This window comes from Penaeus monodon, chromosome 11, assembly GCF_015228065.2.
Source record: "Penaeus monodon isolate SGIC_2016 chromosome 11, NSTDA_Pmon_1, whole genome shotgun sequence".
In the NCBI taxonomy this organism is placed as follows: Eukaryota; Metazoa; Arthropoda; class Malacostraca; order Decapoda; family Penaeidae; genus Penaeus; species Penaeus monodon.
This window is the reverse complement of record NC_051396.1, coordinates 44,479,906-44,493,830: the sequence shown is the minus strand read 5'-3', so window position 1 is coordinate 44,493,830 and position 13,925 is coordinate 44,479,906. Positions and strand designations below refer to the sequence as shown.

The 13,925-nt window shown below is 44.4% G+C and overlaps 1 protein-coding gene across 1 annotated transcript in view; it reads left to right on the top strand.

Moving 5' to 3' along the window:
• LOC119578594 (arylsulfatase H-like) overlaps positions 1 to 13,925 on the top strand; it is a gene marked incomplete in the record, with an annotated part of 72,293 nt that overhangs the window by 3,611 nt on the left and 54,757 nt on the right. The window contains 4 exon segments of the mRNA XM_037926160.1: positions 1,172 to 1,387; positions 1,593 to 1,696; positions 2,446 to 2,571; positions 9,855 to 10,018. Of these exon segments, the coding sequence (XP_037782088.1) occupies positions 1,172 to 1,387; positions 1,593 to 1,696; positions 2,446 to 2,571; positions 9,855 to 10,018 (610 nt within the window).

The following is a 13,925-nucleotide window of genomic DNA, read 5'->3' as shown; positions in this document are numbered from 1 at the left end:
CCCCGAGGGGGGGGCCCCCCCCTTGCGTTTAAATTTCGCCTGAACCAGATTCAAAGCCTCAGAGTGCAGGCATTTTGAAAACTGCCGCGACGGGAATTGAATTCAGTTCCAAGGGTAGGACCCTTTTTTTTTTCCCTCCCTTTTATATATATAAAAAAACATATATTATATAATATTTATATATATATATTAAAAAAAAAAATTAGTATATAATTTTAATATTATATTTATTTATTTAATATATAATATTTAATATATATATATTTTTTATATTTTTATATTTTTTATTATATATATTAAAATATCTATATATAATATATTAATTTTTTAATTATTATATATGTTTTATTATATATTTTATTATTTTTTATATTATATTATCAAACATTATAATTTAATATATATCCCAAATTTTGTATATTATATATATTATAATATTATATATTCTATAAAATTCATTTTAAATATATAAATTAAAATTTAATTTAAAATTTATTATATTTACCAATTATATATATCATTACAATTTTTTATTATATATATATATATTTTTTTTTATATATATATATAATTTTTAAGTATGTATATATATAAAAGGGAGGTAGAACATTGGACTCCTACCCTTGTGAACCTGAATTCAATTCCCGTCGCGGCAGTTGCAAAATGCCTGCACTCTGATTGCTGCTTCGAATCTGGTCTCACGGCGAGTCAAACGCAGGCGTCGTAGGGAAAGTCGCCGCCGTGGCTCAAGTGGTAGCCCGCCGGACCGCGGTTGATTAGGAAGGGGATCCAATCAGGCAAGGGTGAGACTTCCAAATGACTTCTCAATAATGAACTGAGAGAGGCCTGTGTCCTGCAGTGGATTGAATGGCTATTGAATAATAATAATAATAGTTATACATATATATGGATATATATATATATATATATATATATATATATATATATATATATATATATATATATATATGTGTGTGTGTGTGTGTGTGTGTGTGTGTTGTGTGTGTGTGTGTGTGCGTGTGTGTGTGTGTGTGTGTGTGTGTGCTGTGTGTGTGTGTGTGTGTGCGCGCGCGTTCGTGCGTATCTATATGTATTTCCAAAATAGAGAAGCAAAAATCCTTCCCTGTTGGAGATCACTGCCCATCATCGGCTCGACGCCCCATCCTAACAGAAACGTGTCGAGGGCCCAGACTTCCCACCCGATGGCGCCACATGAATCCTCCAGGAGATGGATGGTGCTCTCGCTGGCGCTCGTGTCGGCGTGCCTGACAGCTGGGGAAACGCAGAAGAGGAGGCCCAACGTAGTGATTCTGGTGGCGGACGACCTGGGCATCGGGGACCTCGGCTGCTACGGGAACACGACCATCAAGACGCCAAACATTGATAGGTGAATCCCCGCTAGATTAGACCCATTTCTCAGAGTAATACAGCAAGGCATATTTTCGTATTTGTAGATACATTCCCCCTTCCCCCACCCCAAAACGAGATCAAAAGATGCATTTAGTCACAGTAAAAAGGCTCAAGAATGATCAGATATTCGGATATCCAAGGACCATTAGTAAAGGCATTAATCACGCTACTCTTTAACACAGGCTGAGTGATGAAGGAGTGAGGCTGACCCACCACTTAGCTGCAGCCTCAATGTGTACCCCGAGTCGAGCTGCATTGCTGACCGGACGATACCCCGCGCGATATGGTAAAATAAAGTGCTTTTTAGTTATGATGATAAAAACATACTGATAGACATTGATAATGATAGTAGTGATAATGATAGTGATGGCCATAATGACAATGATGGTGATAGTCATAATGATAGTGATGGTGATAGTCATAATGATAATGATGGTGATAGTCATAATGATAGTAAGGGTAATGATAGTGATGGCCCTAATAATAATGATATGGACACTTATAATGATAGTAATGATAATGATAGTGATGGCCATAGTGATAATGATAGTAATAATAATAGTGATAGCCATGATGATAGTCGTTGTAATGATAATGATAATAATAGTCATGATAATGGTGGTAGTACTGATGGTAATGATAGTAATGATATGATGATGATCATTGTAATATTAATGATAATAATGATAATACTGAAGATAATTACAAAAGTGATAATAATAATGGTAATAATAATATTGATAATAATATTAATAATAATAATAATAATGGTAATAATGAACATGAAATTGATAATGATGGTGATGATAATGGTAATACTGATGATAATGATAATGATAAACAATAACACTGATTATTATTGTACTTATAATTATAGTTGTCATTAAATAAAAAAGACAATGATAATATTAATTTTGATTAATTTTTTTTATCTTATTCTTAATCGGATAAGTACTCGGTATTTTCCGTAGTACGAAACCCTATTATTACCTGTCAGGAAACCTATTTATTACCTTTCTGTTACGCTTATTCCAGGTTTGGTTGGCGAGGAAGGGACGCCGCCGGTCATCGTGCACGTGGCCAGTCGCGTGGGGTTGCCGCCCGAGGAGGTCACCTTCGCCAAGGCTCTCGCCGCGGCGAATTACACCACTGCCGCTGTCGGTGAGCTGAGGGCTCTCTCTCTCTCTCTCTCTCTCTCTCTCTCTCTCTCTCTCTCTCTCTCCTCTCCTCCTCCTCTCATCTCTCTCCGCCTCCCTTCGCCCCCTCTGGCTCCTCACTCCCCTCTCCCTCGCCCTCCTCTCCCCTCGCTTCATCCTCCCTCCAATCCTTTCCCGCCTTCCGTCTCCCCCTCCCTCTCACCTCTCTCTCTCATCCTCCCTCTCCCGCTCTCTCGTCCGTCTCGTCGTCTCCCTCGCTCCTCTCCTCTTCTCTCTCTCTCACACACCTCCCTCCTCACTCTCCTCTCCACATCTCACTCCCCTCACCCAGAAAAATCTCCCCTTCTTCTCCCTCTTCTCTCCCCTCTCGTCTCTTCCATCCTCTCCTCTCCCCCCCTCGTCCATCTCACTCTCTCGCCTCTCCTGTCCCTCCCTCAGGTCGTCTCTCTGTCTCTCCTCCTCTTCATCGCTCTATCCTCCCCCCTCCTTATCTCCTTTCTCTCCTCCCACCTCTCTCTCCTCATCTCTTCTCTCCTCTCCTCCTCCTCCCCCCCCTCTCTCCGGTTTCTCTCTCTCTCTCTCTCCTCGCTCCCCCTCCCCTCCCCGCTCTCCTCTCTCCTCTCACCTTCTCTCTCTCTGCTCTCATCTCTCCTCTCCATCCATCTTCACTCTCCCCTCTCTCCCATCTTCTCCCCTCTCCCCCCCCTCCTCTCTCTCTCCCTGCTCTCTCCGCTCTCCTCTCTCTCGTCCTCTCACTCTCCTCAATCCTCTCCGTCTCGGGCAATCCCTCTCCTTCTCATCTCGCCCTCGTCATCCTCATCGGACCCATCTCTCCGCCTCTTCTGTTCTCCCCTCCTCCTCTCCCTCCTCCTCTCCTCCCTCTCGCTCACTCCCTTCTCTCTCCCCTCCTCAGCCCTCCTTCGTCCCCTCATCTTCACTCCTCAACCCCCTCATCTCCGAGTCCCTCCCTCTTTCTCTCTCTCTCCCGAGGCTCTCTCTCCCTCCTCCCTCCCTCTCTCCTCCTCCTCCCTCGGCCTCACTCTCTCCTCCATCTTCCTCTCTTCTCCTCTCGTCTCACTCCTCCTCCTTCCTCCCTCCTCAACTATCTCCTCTTCTCTTCTCCACTCTCCTCACCTCTCCTCTCTCCCCTTCCCTCCTCGTTCTCTCCTCCTCACTCCTCGTCGCTCTCCTCTCGCTCATCTCTCTCGCTCTACTCCCTCCTCTCCCTCCTCCTCTGCCCTTTTCTTCTCTCCCATCCTCCGTCCTCACCATCTCCACACCCTCTCTCTCCTCTCCTCTCCCCGCCTCTCCTTTCTCTCTCCTCTCTCCCCCCTCTTCCTCCCTCCCCCCTCTCACTCTCTCTCTCCCTCACTCCTCTCCCCTCTCTCTCCCCTAGACTTCGCTACTCTGTCCTCCTTCTCGCCCCCGTCTCTCTACTCCTCGTCTCCTCTCCTCGTCTCCCCACTCCATCTCTCCCTCCTCTCCTCTCACTTCTCGACCTTCTCTCCTCTTCTCCTCCAGTCTCCACCCTCCTCTCTCTCGTCCTCCTCCAGCAATCCTTCCTCTGCCTCCTCTCCTCCGCTCTCTCTCAACCCCCTCCCCTCCTCTCTTCTCTCTCTCTCTCTCTCCTCTCCTTCCCATCTCTCTCTCTCTGTCCTCTCTATCACTCGTCTCCTTCTCTCCTCCCTCTCTCCCTCTTCTCCTCTCAGTCTCTCTCAGTCCTCTCTCATCTCCATCCTCTCCTCTCTGTCCCCTCTCTCCAAGCTCCTCCTCCTCACTCCTCCCCCTCTCCCGTCGCATCCTCTCTCTCCCCTGCGTCCTCTCCCCCTCTCTCTTCTCGCTCGCTCTCATCTCTCCTCTCCCTGCGCGTCCCTCTCCCCTCTCTCCCGGATCTTTCTCTCTCCTCTCTCACTCTCTTCTCTCCCCTCTCCCCTCTCTCCGCTCTCATCTCCTCTCTCTCATCGTCTCCTCCCTCTCTTCTCTCCCTCTCCCCTTCTCTCCTCATCCCTCGCCTCCATCTCTCTCTCCCCTTCTCATTCTCCTCTCCACGTCAACGCCTCTCCTCCCAGTTCTCCCCTCCTCTCTCTTCTCTACCTCCTCCTCGCCCTCCCTCTTCGCCTCCCTCGCCCTCTCTCTCTCTCTCCTCTCGTCTCTCTCCTCCTCCTCTCTCTTCTCCCTCTCTCTCCTATCTCTCCACGTCTCTCCACTTCCTCTCTCTCGTCTCGTCTCTCCCTCCTTCCCTCTCTCACCTCTCTCCACCTCTCTCTCTCTCCCTCTCCCTCCCCTCCCTTCCTCTCCATCGCTTCCTCTCCCCCCCCTCCTCTCTCTCCGCCCTCACTCTCAATCTCTCCCCCATCTCCGTCATCTCCTCTCTCTCTCTCTGCATCGCCTCTCCTCCTTCTTCTCTTCCTCCTCATCTCATCTCCTCTCCCCTCTCTCTCTCCTCTCTCGTCCTCCCTCTCTCTCTCCCTCTCTACGTTCCATCATCAGATCTCTCGCCTCTCTCTGCTCTCCCTCTCCGTCTCCTCTTCCTCACTCTCCTCCCTCTCTCTCTCCCCTCACCTCTCTACATTCTCTCCTCTCATCTCATCTCATCTCTTCTCCTCTCACCCCATCCCCTCTCCGTCCCAACTTTTCCCTCGGCTCCTCTCTCTCCTTCCCTCCGTCTCCCCTCTGCCTCGCTTCTTCCTCCACTCTCCTCTCTTTCTCTCTTCACGCGCTCTCTCTCTCCCTCTCCTGTCCTCTCAATCCATCCTCTCTCATCATCCTCTCTCCTCCTCTCTATTCTCTCGCTTTCTCTCCTCCTCTCGCCTCTCTCTTGTCATACTCTTTCTCTCTCGTCCCTCCCTTCTCCGTCCTCTGTCTCTCCCTCTCTCCTTCGCCATCTCCTCTCTCTCCTCTCCTCCCCTCCTTCCTCTCCGTCCTCGTGACTCTCTCTCTCCTCGTTCCCCACCTCCTTCACTCTCCCCTTCTCATCCATCTTCTTCTCTCTCGCTCTCTCTCTCTCTTCCTCTTCACTCACACTCCTCCTCCTCTCGTCCCCCCACTCCCAATCTCTCTCTCTTGGCCCTCTATCCCTCGCTCTATCAACTCCTCTTTGCCATCCGGTTCCCTCTCCCACCTCCCTCACCATCTCGTCCACTCCGTCTCGCCTCTCCCGCTCAATCTCATTCCCTCCTCGCTGCTCATCTCTCTCCCTCCTCCTCTCCGCTCGTCTGCTCTCCCCTGATCTTTGAACGTTCCTCCTCACTTCTCCTCTCTCCTCTTCTTCTGCTCTCTCCACTGTCTCTCTTCTTGCTATCTCCCTCCCTCTCCCGCCTCTCTTCTCCCTCTCATCTCACTCAATCCTCTCTTCCTCTCATCTCCATCACATCCTCCTCTCCTCTCCTCCCTCTTCTCTCTCAACCTCCTCTCCTCTCCCTCTCTCCATTTCTCTTCTCTCCTCTCGTCTCCCTTCTCAGACTCTTTCCACTCCTCTCTCTCAACTCTCCCTCACAATCTCACTACTCCGCTCGTCTTCTCTCTCCTCTCTCTCCTCTCCACTCTCCTCCTCATCCCTCTCGATCCTCCTATCGCCTCTCTACGTCTCTCTCTCCTCCCCTCGCTTACTCTCCTCTCACTCTCTTCTCGCATCCACTCTCTGCCTCTCTCTGCTCTCCCTTCTCGCCATGGCTCCATCTCTTCGGGCATCCTCCCTCCCGTCTCTATTCGTCTCTCCCCCTCGACTCCTTGATCTCATCCACTCTCCCCTCCTCGCTCAATCTCTCCGCTCACTCCTTCTCTCGCTCTTCTCCCTTCTCTCTCTCTTCTCTTCTCCTTCTCTCTCTCCGCCCTTCCTTCTCTCTCGTCTCTCTCGCCCCCTTCTCCTCCTCTCACATCCCGAATCCGTTCCCTCCTCCAATCTCTCTTCTCCTCGCTCTCTCGTCCAATCCTCTCTCTCATCTCCTATTCCACTCCGGATCCGCTCTCTTCCTCCTCTCTCCTCCACTCCTACGCCTCCTCAGGTCTTCTCCTCACCTCCTCTCTCCCTCCTTCTCTCTCTCTCCCCCCCTCGTCACCCGTCTCTCTCCTCCTCTCCTTCTCCTCTGGCTCTCCCGCTCCTCTCTCATCTCAATCTCCCTCTCCCCCCCCTTCTCTCCCTCAGTCCACTCTCCACCTTCCTCTCTATCCTCTTCCCTCTCCCACTTCCTATCTTCTCTCTCTCTCTCTCTCCCATCTCTCCTATCCTTCTCCTCCCGGGGCCCTTTCTCCCTCTCCTTCTCAACTCGTTCTCTCTCTCTCTTCGTCTCTCTCCTCTCCGCCTCAGTTACTCTCTCTCCGTTGATCTCCCTTCGCTCTCACTCTCCCCCTCCTCTCCATCCCGCCTCTCTTCCCGCTCTCTCTCCTCAAACTCTCTCACTCCCCTCATCGTCATCCTCTTCCCTTTCCCTCGAGATTCCTCCCCTCATCTGCTTTCTCCTGGTCGCTCTCTTGTCTTCTCCTCTCTTCTCCGTCTCATCCCTTCTCCTCTCCTTCTCTCCACCCTCTCTCGCCTCTCTCCACTCACCGCTCTCCTTCCCTCTCCTCTCGCCTCCTCTGTCTGTCTCTCACTGGCATCCACCCCTCGCCTTCCCTTCTCTCCACGTCTCCGTACCCTTCATCTTCTCAACGCCTCCTCTATTCTCGTCTCCTCCCAGCCTCTCAGTCTCACTCTCCTCCGTCCCTCTCCCCTTTTCGCACTCTTCTCCTATCCTCTCATCACACTCCTTCCACACCCTCTCATTCTCTCTCTCCGACTCTCTCTCTCATCTCTCTGCCTCGCTCACTCTATCTCTCTCTGTCTCCCGATCCTCACTCTCCTCTTCGTCTCTCTTTCCTCTTCCCCTCCTCAACTCTCAGTCTCTCTCTCCTCTCCTCTTCCTCTCCTCTCTCGCATCTCGTTGAAACTTTTCTCTCCTCACCTCCTCCCCCTTCTCACCTCCCTCTCCTCACTCCCCTCTCCTCTTCTCCTCCTCTCCTTCTCCTCCTCTCCTCTCACTCTCTCCATCTCCTCCCTCTCCCTCTCTTCTCTTCACTCGCTGCTTCCTCCCTCTTGCTCACCCTCCTCTCTCTTCTCTTCGGCTCTCTCCATCATCTCTCCATTCTTCGTCTCCGCTCTCCACCCTCTCTCCCTCTCTCTCTCCTCCACTCGTCTCTTTCGCCTCTCGATCCTCTCCTCTCTCCCTCCTACCTCCTCAATTCTCTCTCGGTCCTCTCTCTCTCCGCTCTATATCTCTCGCTCATCCCCCTCTCATCTCTCCTCTCTCGCCTCTCTCGACTCTCTCAACACCGCCGTCCCTCTCGATTATCCTCTCTCGCTCTCAACTCTCGTCCCACTCCCACACTCTCCTCCTTCCTCCCTCGCTCATATCTCGATCTCCCGTCCCTCGTTCTCTCCAGCACTCATCTCGATCTTCTCTTCCTTCACGCTCTCTCTCACAACTCTCTCAATCGTCTGTTCCTCCTTCGCCCTCTCCCGCTTCCTCTCCTCCTCCCCTGCTCCTCCTTCTGCTCTCCCTCTCCTTCCCTCTCCTCCCTTCTCCTCCTCTCTCGCTCCTACCTCCTCTCCCTCCTCCTCTTCCCCCTCCTCTCCCCCTCTCTTCTCCCTCTCCTCCTCTCTCCTCCTCCTCTCTCTTCCTGCTCCTCGCTGTCCACTCACTCTCTCCTTCAATCCCATCGTCCTCGTACTCTCCTCCTCACTCATCCTCCCCCTTCCCTGCACTCTTCCTCTCTCTCCCCCCTCTTCCCCTCTCTTGCTCTCCATCCACTCTCTCTCTCCCCGTCTCTTCTCTCTCACATCATCGACCACTCTCCTCTCGTTTCTCTCCTCCTCTCTCATCATCTTCTCCTCTCGTCACTCTCTCACTCTCATCCCGTCTCTCTCCTCCTCTCGTCGCCTCAGTCCTCCCTCTCTCTCACTCCTCCTCACTCCATCCACTCGAACTCCTCGACTGTCCGCCCTCTCCTCTCCATCTCTGCCTTCTCTTCTCTGTACTACATCCTCTCTCTCCCAATCCACTACTCGTCCATCTCTCATCTCTCGCGCTTCTCGCACCCCACCCTGACTCTGCCCTCTCATCTCTCCGGTCCTCTCATCTCTCCTCTCTCTCACTCCTTCATTCGCGCCTCGTCTCATCTCGTCTGCTCTATTCCTCTCTCTCGACTCATAACTCGTCCCACTCTCCGTCACACCTCCCTCCATCATCCCTTCTCCACCCACTCTCCTCTCCTCACTCTCCTCCTCTCCCTCTACTCCTTCCTCCTCCGTTTCCACTTTCCTCTCCCCTCTCCTCTCTCCTCTCGCATCTTCTCTCCCTTCCTTCACTTATCATCTCTTCGTCTCGGCCCATCTCCTCTCTCTTCGCTCTCTCTTCCCTTCTCACGTCCACACCTTCTCTCCACCCTCTTCCTCTCTTCTACTCTCTCTCTCTTTCCAGTGATTTATCATCCAATGTTCATTCTTATTCCCATTTCGTTCTTTCTAGATCATTGTGCCACTAAAGTTCTGTTAAGGAATATTGGGACAAAACACTAAACGAGAAAAGACTTTTATTAGAAAGTGAGATAACTCAGGCCAACATATTTTTTGTTTTCTGTTTTAATTACGTTATTTGGTACTTTTTTGTTTTTATACTGATGAGTGATGATGGTGGTGGTGGTGATGGTAATAATAGTGATTACTGTGAGAAAAATAATAGCAATAGTAATGATGATAAAGATAATGGTAATAATGATAATGATTATAGTTATATTAATAATAGCAATAGTAATAATAATAATGATAATTGTAATAATAATAATGTTGATAATAGTAATGTTATTACTATTATTAATAATCATAATAGTTTTAATTATCATAATAATATTAATAATGATAGTAATAATGATAATGATAATGATAAAAATAATGATAATAGTAATAATATAGATGATAATAAAGATTATTATTATTATTAGTGGTAGTAGTAGTAATAGTAATAGTAGCAGCAGTCGTAGTCATAGCAATACTGCTCCTAAGCAGCAGCAGCAGTTGTAGAAGTAGTAGTAGTAGTAGTATTGGTGTATTATTATTAGTAGTAGTAGTAGTTGTAGTCGCAGTAATAATGATCGTAGAACTTAGTAGCAGCAGTTGAAGTAGTGGTGGTGTAGTAGTTGTAACACTATTAGTATTAGTACTAGTTGTAATAGTACTGATAGTAGTAGTAGTAGTAATCGATATATTTGCTTTATTTATGACCGTGCTTTTATAGCTCTCATCATTGTCCTCAGGCAAGTGGCACCTTGGGATGCGGTGCGGCCTCGGGGGCCTCGGGTGCCGCGGGCCCCAGGACCACGGCTTCCAGTCCTTCTTCGGTCTGCCGTTTACGCTGTCGGTGGAGATGGAAGGTACTCACGACTTCTGGAGTTTCTCGCCGGAGGTTCGGTTTAACAAGGTAAGACAGGGCGTGCTGGTTCGTACGGGAGTCATGCTGGAAAAAAGTAGTAAATATGATGACAAGGGGAGAGAAAACACATGGATATACCCTTGTTTGTGTTTTCTTGCTTTTCCCTTCGTTACTCCCTCCCTCCTCCCTCTCTCCTCCCCCTCTCCCCTTTTTCTCTCTCACTTCTCTCTCACTTCTCTTTTCTCTCACTTTTTCTCTCTCTCACTTCTTTTTTTGTATATTATATATATATATATATATGTAATATATATATATGTATATATATATATTATATGTATATATATATAATATTATGTAAATTGTATTAAAAATATATAAAATTTTTGATATTAATATATATTATTATATATTATGTTTAAAGTTTATTAATTATAACATATATATGGTTTTGTTATATTAAAACTTTTTTTTTTAAAATTTTTATTGTTTTGTATATGTATAGGTTTTTTTTTCTTTTTTTTTTTTTTTTTATTAAAGTTTTTTTTTTCCCCCTTTAAATTTTTTTAATTCTTTTTTTTTTTAAAGTATTTTTTTTCTTATTTTTTTTTTAAAAATTTTTTTTATGTTTTTTTTTTCTTTATGTTTGTATTTTATTTTTTTTTTTTGTTTTTAATTTTCCCCCTTTTGTTATTGGGGTTTTATTTTTTCTATTTTTTTTTTATTTTTTTTTTATTTATTTTAATTTTTTTTTTATTCCATTTTTTTTTTTTTTTTTTTTTATTATATTTTTTTTTCCCTTTTTTTCCCCTTTTTTTCTATATTTTTTTTTTTTTTTTTTTTTATTTTTTTGGGGTTGTTTTTGGGGGGGTAAAAAAAAATTTTGGACTCCTACCCTTGTGAACCTGAATTCAATTCCCGTCGCGGCAGTTTTTCAAAAGCCTGCCTCGGGGGTTGCTGCTTCGGGAATTTTTGGCCCCCCCGGCGGGGTCAAAAAAAGCAGGCCCTCGTAGGGAAATCCCCCGCCGGGCTCAAAAGGGGAGCCCGCCCCGGGGGCCGGGTTTTATTAGGAAAAGGGGGGATCCAATTCAGGCAAGGGTTTTAGATTTTTAAATGACTTCTCAATAATGAACTGAAGAGGCCTGTGTCCGCAGTGGATTTTAAGGGCTATTGAAAAATAAATAATGTTTTTTACATTATATGGATATAAATTATATATTTATATATATTAATATATAAATATGTTGGTTTTGGTTGGGGGGGGGGTGTGTTTGCTTGTGTGGTGTGTTTGGGGGTGTGGGGTTTGGTTGTGTGGGGTTGTTGTTGCGCGCGCGTTCGTGCCCCTAAAACTATATGTATTTCCCAAAAAAAAGAAAGCAAAAAAACCCCTTCCCTGTTGGAGATCACCCCATCATCGGCCCCCGACCCCCCCCCTCCTAAAAAAGAAACGTGTCGAGGGCCCAGACCTTCCCCCCCCGAAAAGGCGGGCCCCAATGAAAACCTCCAAAGGGATGGATTTGGTGCTCCGCTGGCCCCTCGTGCGGGGGGGCCTGAAAAGGGGGAAAAAAAAGAAAGAGGAGGCCCCAACGTATGATTCTGGTGGCGGACGACCTGGGCACGGGGGACCTCGGCCTTTCACGGGAAACAGACCCCTCAAGACGCCCCCAAACATTGAAGGTGAAAACCCCGCTAGATTTGAACCCATTTCTCAGAGTAAACGCAAGGCATATTTTCGTATTTTTTAGATACATTCCCCCTTCCCCCCCCCCCCCCCCAAAAAAAGAGATCAAAAGAGATTTAGTCCCCCCCCGTTTAAAAAAAAGGTCAAGAATGATAGATATTCGGAATCCAAGGGCCCATTAGTAAAGGCATTAAAAACCGCTTTCTCTTTAACCCAGGCCCGAGTGATGAAAAAGGGGTGAGGGAAACCCCCCACTTAGCTGCAGCCTCCAATTTGGTTAAACCCCCAGTCGAAAACGCATTTGGGGGGGGGGGCCGGGGCGATACCCCCGCGGGGATTTAAATTTGGGAAAAAAAAAAGTGCTTTTAGTTATGATGATAAAAAAAATACTGAAGAAACATTGAAATGAAGTAGTGATAAGATTTTGTGATGGCCCCATAATAAAAAATGATGGGATATAATAATGATAGTGGGGTGGTGGGGTAATCATTGGTAATTGATGGGGGGATAGGCCCCCCTAAGATATTAAAGGGTAATGGGGTAGTGATTGGGGCCCCCAATAATAATGATATGGAACTTATAATGATAGTAAATTTATAATGATTTGTGAGGGGCCCCCCCTAGTGATAATGATAGTTAAAATAATAGTGAACCATGATGAAGTCGGTTGTAAAGATAATGATAATAATAGTATATAATTGGGGGGTATAAATGATGGTAAAAGATTAAAAAAATGATATGATGGGGTCATTTAAATTATTAATGATAAAAATGATAATACTGAAAGATAAAAATTTCAAAAATGTATAAAAAAAGGTAAAAAATAAATTTTATTTAAAAATATTTTAAAAATAAAATAAATAATAATAAGGATAATGACTATAATAATTACATTGATAATAATGACGAGATGATTATGGTAAAAAAATAATTATTTAAAATGGAAAAGGGCAAAAATTTAATTGTAATTAAATAAAAAAACAAATGAAAATGGATAAAAAAAAAAGGTAATAAAAAAAAAAAAATTTGGAAAAAAATTTTAAAGTAAAATAAATGGTTTTAATGAAAAAATTTAAAAAAAAAAATAAAAAAAAAATGTAAATATATAAAAATTTATTTTTTTAAAAAAAATTTTTAAAAATTTTTTTTTTAAACAAAATAAAAACTAAAAAAAAGGGGTTTTTTTTTTTTTAAAAAAGGGGGCCCCCAAATTTAAAAAAAAAAAGGGGGGGGGGAATTTTTTTTAAATTTTTTTTTTTACCAAAACCCTTTTGGTTTTGTTTTGTTTTTTTTCCCCTTCCCCCCCTTTTTTCCTTCCCCCCCCCCCCTTTTTTTTTTTTTTTTTTCTGTTCCCCTTTTTTCCATTTTTTTTTCAAAAAAAACCCCCCCCCTTTTCTTCCCCCCCTTTCCCCCCTTTTCCCCCCTTTTTTTTCCCCCCCAAAGGGGGTTTCCCTTTCCCCAAAAGGTCTCGGCCCCCCGGGGGAATTTTTTTTGGGGGGGCCCAACCCCCCCCCCTTTTTTTATTTTTTCCCCCCCCCCTTTTTTTTTTTTTTTTTTTTTTTTTTTTTTCTTTTTTTTTTTTTTTTTTTTCTTTTTTTTCCCCTTTTGGGGGGCGGGTTTTTTTTTTTTCTTTTCTTTTTTTTTCCCCCCTCCCTTCTTTTTTTTTTTTTTTTTTCTTCCCCCCCTTTTTTTTTTTTTTTTTTTTTTTTTTTTTTTTTTTTTTTTTTATGATTTATATAAGTTTAATTCTTTTTATTTTTGGTTTTTTTTTTGAAAATTGGCCCCTAAAGTTCTGGGAAAGGGGAAAAAACACCAAAAAAGATTTTTTTTTAGAAAAATTTGGGAAAAAATCAGGAATTTTTTTTTGTTTTCTTTTTTTTTAAATTTTTTTTTTTGCTTTTTTTTTTTTTTTTTTTAAAGTGGGGTTGAAGGAATTTTTTTAAAAAATTTTTAAAATGTGGGGGAAAAAAATAATAGTTTTGGATTATTTAATTTTTTTTTTTGGAAAATTTTTTTTTTTTTTTTTAAAACAAATTAAAAATTAAAAAATTTTTTAAACAAATTTAATTTTGGGTTTTTTTGTTTTTTTTTATTTTAAAAATTAAAATTTATTAAAAAACTTTTTAAAATTAAAATGTTTTAAATTTTTTAAGTTTTAAATTTAAAAATTTTATGAATTTAAAAAAGGGGTTTTTTTGGGGGGGGGGTTGGGAAAAAAAACGACCAGCCCCCCGGTTTTTCCTTTTGGGTTTAAAATGTAACCCAGGCCGGGTTTAG